The following is a 1,011-nucleotide window of genomic DNA, read 5'->3' on the forward strand; positions in this document are numbered from 1 at the left end:
CCGGCGGGAGGGAGAGGGCAGAGCGCCGGAGAGCACTTTTCGCCCTACTTGAGGAGTGTTTGTGGATTTACATGCCAAGCCTTCAAGATGATGTCGATGAACAGCAAGCAGCCGCATTTTGCCATGCATCCCACCCTACCTGAGCACAAGTACCCCTCGCTGCACTCCAGCTCGGAAGCGATCCGGAGAGCGTGTTTGCCAACGCCGCCGGTAAGGGACGGGCGGCTCCGGCTCCCCTTGCCTCCTTCTCTCCTCTCCTCTTTTTCTCCTCTCCTCTTTCTCTCCTTCCTTCTTTCTCTCCTTCCTTCTTTCTCTCCTTCCTTCTTTCTCTCCTTCCTTCCTTCTCTCTCTTTCTGTCTCTCCTCTCCCCCCCCACCCCCCGTTCCCCTCTCTCTCCTGGTTGCTGCATGTCTGTGTATGTGCATTAATAAAAAAACCGCTGCGAGGCACATTCTGACAAGCGGCGCTTAATGTTTTTTTCATGTCTTCCCCTGCAATCATCGGAGCGCTGTGATCTTTTTTGAAAGCGGCGTTCGCGCGGCGCTCCGACTTCAGCCGCTCTCCGCGTTCTTTTCTATCACTCGGCCTCTGCGAGGGAGTGCGCGGTGCGTGCGTGGCACCGTTCCTGGCTGAGAGTTACAGATCCGTTTCTTCTCCTTTCTCTCCTTCCTTTCCCCCTTTTATTTCTTACATTTATTTCTTCCCCTTCCCCTGTCCATCCCGCTCCCCTCACTGCTCCGTCCTCGGCTCCCCCCTCGCCGCATTCCTCCAACCATTCCGCCCTCTGTCCCCTCTCTGTCGCCCCTTATCTCTTTCCCCGCCGCCTCTTCCCGGCCCCCTGCCGCCCCCGCTCTGTTCTGTGTCCCCGCAGCTGCAGAGCAACCTCTTCGCCAGCCTCGATGAGACACTGCTGGCTCGGGCCGAGGCTTTGGCCGCCGTCGACATCGCCGTGTCGCAGGGCAAGAGCCACCCCTTCAAGCCGGACGCCACGTACCACACCATGAACGCCAT

General features: G+C 58.6%; 1 protein-coding gene across 1 annotated transcript in view; it reads left to right on the forward strand.

Moving 5' to 3' along the window:
• Positions 1 to 11: 11 nt before the first annotated feature.
• Positions 12 to 1,011, forward strand: part of LOC100546177 (POU domain, class 4, transcription factor 3-like) — a 1,649-nt gene continuing 649 nt past the window's right edge. The window contains exons 1-2 of the mRNA XM_010728717.2: positions 12 to 210; positions 872 to 1,006. Of these exons, the coding sequence (XP_010727019.1) occupies positions 88 to 210; positions 872 to 1,006 (258 nt within the window). The 5' untranslated portion in view covers positions 12 to 87. The remainder of the gene's footprint in view (positions 211 to 871; positions 1,007 to 1,011) is intronic.

The sequence above is a fragment of the Meleagris gallopavo genome, chromosome 1, assembly GCF_000146605.3.
Source record: "Meleagris gallopavo isolate NT-WF06-2002-E0010 breed Aviagen turkey brand Nicholas breeding stock chromosome 1, Turkey_5.1, whole genome shotgun sequence".
Lineage (NCBI taxonomy): Eukaryota > Metazoa > Chordata > Aves > Galliformes > Phasianidae > Meleagris > Meleagris gallopavo.